Raw genomic sequence first — 3,148 nt, 5'->3', positions numbered from 1 at the left:
GACATTCAGTAACAACATATTTTCTCTCTGTGCACAAACAATAGGCAACATTTCGTTTGTGTGGATGTTGTTACCCGCACTGTACCCTGTATTGCAATTACTGTAGCAATGAGCAGTTATTTCCACTGAACACACAGAGCTGCGGAGGCTGTGAATGAACCCACAGAGCAGCGCCTGCGCAAACTTGTGCCGGATGGGGTTTCTTTACACTGTGCCTCAACCGCAAGAGGCTTTAGACAACTCCGAAGTGTCTAAAACTAGAGCAGCTGCGAGAGCATTTTCAGGTTGTTTTCTCGAAGATATTTTCTTGATTTAATGCGGCGAAAATGGGACCACTCCCTCTGTATTGTTGGGCGGGATTAAATACCACTTTAACCAGCCGCTAATAGCAAACTACATCATCTGTACTGTACATCATCGGATTTACATAAAAAATTAGAAGAAAGTAGCATCTAACTAAATACGCAGTGGTGTATTGTTGTAGTAGCGGCTGTGTGAAAGCTGTGTTTTATTCTCGCATTGTGCCAGAAAGGAGCTGCGAGAAAGTCATTTTGAGGTGCAAATCGGGTCAGATTTAATACCACGATAGTGTATGACAGTCAATCAAATAATTTATTACTTTATTAATTTATTAATAATCCTCATCACTGTCTATTTCATCCTCCTCCTCATCCCCGCCATCACTGTCCTCAGTATCTAGAAGGGAAGCCTGATTGTTACATTCTTGGAGTTTTCACATATCTGTACACTTCAGCCCATTTACCACACAAATGCAGTTTGGTGCAGTGCATTTCCACTTACAGTTGCAACACAACAACTCTGTAGAAACCGTCTCGGAAATAAGTGGAAAAGCCATCGAGATAAAGCTAATAGAACTTTAATCAAGCCGGCTTGGAAGCCTCACATCAGGAAATTCCTTCAGTGTGAATGTTTACAAACATGAGTGAAGCTTTATAGGAAAAATGACATAGAATCTTGTGGCCGTTCATCCAATCAGGAGCTCCAAAAGATGCAAGCCCTGGAAAGTTTGTAGGCTGCCCTTCCCAAGGGAGGAGGTCATCATAGAAGCAGATGTCTGATCCTGTTACAGCATACAAACGGTACGATCTTGTGGTTTTCTTAACAACGAGGTAACATCTTTGACTTTGAGAGGAGAAACAGGAAATCCACACACAGACAAACCCAAGGGTGGATACATTCGGGAAAACCCATGGGCGATACATTCAGACAAACCCATTTCTCTTATACAAAAACAGAAATGGTAAGAGAATTTAAGAAAGGGTGTATCGTTAACTGCTTTATTTGACCCCCCACTAATAAATCCAATTTGCCAAGTCTGCACAAAATGTAATTATTTCTAATACCAATATAAAACATTATATAGTTAATATAAAAATACTTTCTTCATCATTCCAATACAGAGTCTTCAAACTCCATAATGGTTTCTAGTGCCAGCTTAACATCCATCCAGTCAATGACTAGCCCTCCTGTTATCCTCAAATTTACTAACATCTTTTATCCTTGCGGTCAATTTGACCCCAGCAATTTAAACCTCCAGAATATGCTTTTTACCACAGTTTATGTGTCAGGTACTTTATGTTTCTTTGTTGACTACCTAAATAGACCGCATGTAAATATTTGTCTGAGGGACTTTTATATGTTATCCGGTGTGTGCCCCTTCTACTATGTGTCCCTGTGTCTGTCCACCCTGGACAACCTAGAGAGGCTGTTTTTTAATACATACCATTGTATATACTTTAAAGCTGGTGTTCCATAATTGTTTTTACAGGAATATTTCTATTGTTATCAAAATGATTTATGAAGAAAAACAGATAAACTTTCTAAAAAGCACTAGTGCTCAATAAAATCCAAAGAGCATTGAATGACAGACACCATGCTATTCTTGGGGAGCCACAGCCTTGATTATTCTGAAAAGTTTTCTTCTTATTTCCTTTGTTCTGAAGCAGTACACGAAAGGATTCACCAAGCAGGGGCCAAGAGAAGAGAAAATAATTAATACATTACCTTCTGTGAGGCTCAACACAAAACCTATACGAGTTAGAATAATACTGACAAATGGAGGAACAAAAACAGAAGCAACTACTATTAAGTGATTTAAACAAGTGCTGTATGTTTTTTTCCTTTCTTCTGAGGGGGCAATTTTAAGAACAGTGAAGATTATCATAAGGTAGGATATAAAAATAAAACCAAATGGACCAAACAAAATGAAGAAGGAGATCACAGTTAATGTAACAAAATATTCATCAGGATTAACACAAGCTGCCCTAACCAAAGAACCATAGTCACAAAACACAAATGAAAGAGATGTTCTGCAGTAAGGAAGTCTGTCAGCTATTCCTGTAAAAACTGCAATAAGGGCACAACCCAATATCAACAATGTTACTGTTATTAGCACTATACGAGTCTTTGTGAGGATACTGTGATATCTCAAAGGATTGGATATTGCAACCAACCGGTCATAGGCCATGAAGCTAATTGTAAACTTTCCCATTACACTAGATAAGTGGTACACAGTCATCTGAGTGATACAGGACCTGTAAGAGATTGCAGTGATGTCAGCTAATAGCACCAGGATCATTGTTGGGCTGGAGCTGGTGCTGTGGATGATGTCTACAACAGAGAGAGTGCAAATGAAGAAGTACATTGGGGTGTGCAGACGCTTGTCCCTTGCGATGATGTAGATGTTTGCACTGCTGCCCAATAAAATCAGTAAAAAAATGATCAAAATGATGCATCCGACTGCCTTTGGATTCTGAGTCCCTTTGAAACCAGTGATGTAAAATTCTGTTATGGCTTCAGCTGTAAGGTTTGTAAATGGCATGATCCACATCCACTGTAGTCTCAGATTCTGTAAGAAAAAGAGCAGTGTAAACATGATAGAGATGGAAAAGAAAAGATAGTATTTGTCACATTCCAACCCTTCAATGTACCTCAGTGGACTGTTTATATTATTCTATGAAACTGTGTAAACAAAATGTTTTTGCGTAAAAAAAATACAGTTGATGTAAATATAATAACATGCTCATGCAAACATAAATTCAGGTTACACTGAATGCATAGTATATAAATATCAATATACAGGTTTCACTGTGGCAAAATATTTTTAAAAATCATGAATGTTCTTTAG

The 3,148-nt window shown here is 38.3% G+C and overlaps 1 protein-coding gene across 1 annotated transcript; it reads right to left on the bottom strand.

Annotated features, from left to right (window-relative positions):
- Window positions 1-1,897: 1,897 nt before the first annotated feature.
- LOC136747219 (olfactory receptor 10G4-like) lies at window positions 1,898-2,842 on the bottom strand. Its single transcript, XM_066700168.1, has one exon. The coding sequence runs from the start codon at window positions 2,840-2,842 to the stop codon at window positions 1,898-1,900; it is 945 nt and encodes a 314-aa protein (XP_066556265.1).
- Window positions 2,843-3,148: the final 306 nt, after the last annotated feature.

Source organism: Amia ocellicauda, chromosome 3 (genome assembly GCF_036373705.1).
Source record: "Amia ocellicauda isolate fAmiCal2 chromosome 3, fAmiCal2.hap1, whole genome shotgun sequence".
Taxonomy (NCBI): domain Eukaryota; kingdom Metazoa; phylum Chordata; class Actinopteri; order Amiiformes; family Amiidae; genus Amia; species Amia ocellicauda.
The sequence above is the reverse complement of the archived record's forward strand: the minus strand, read 5'-3'. Positions and strand labels throughout refer to the sequence as shown.

What these genes read in the sequence shown, in the direction of transcription:
- LOC136747219 (XM_066700168.1), bottom strand. Translation starts at nt 2,842, where the DNA reads ATGCCATTTACAAACCTTACAGCTGAAGCCATAACAGAATTTTACATC.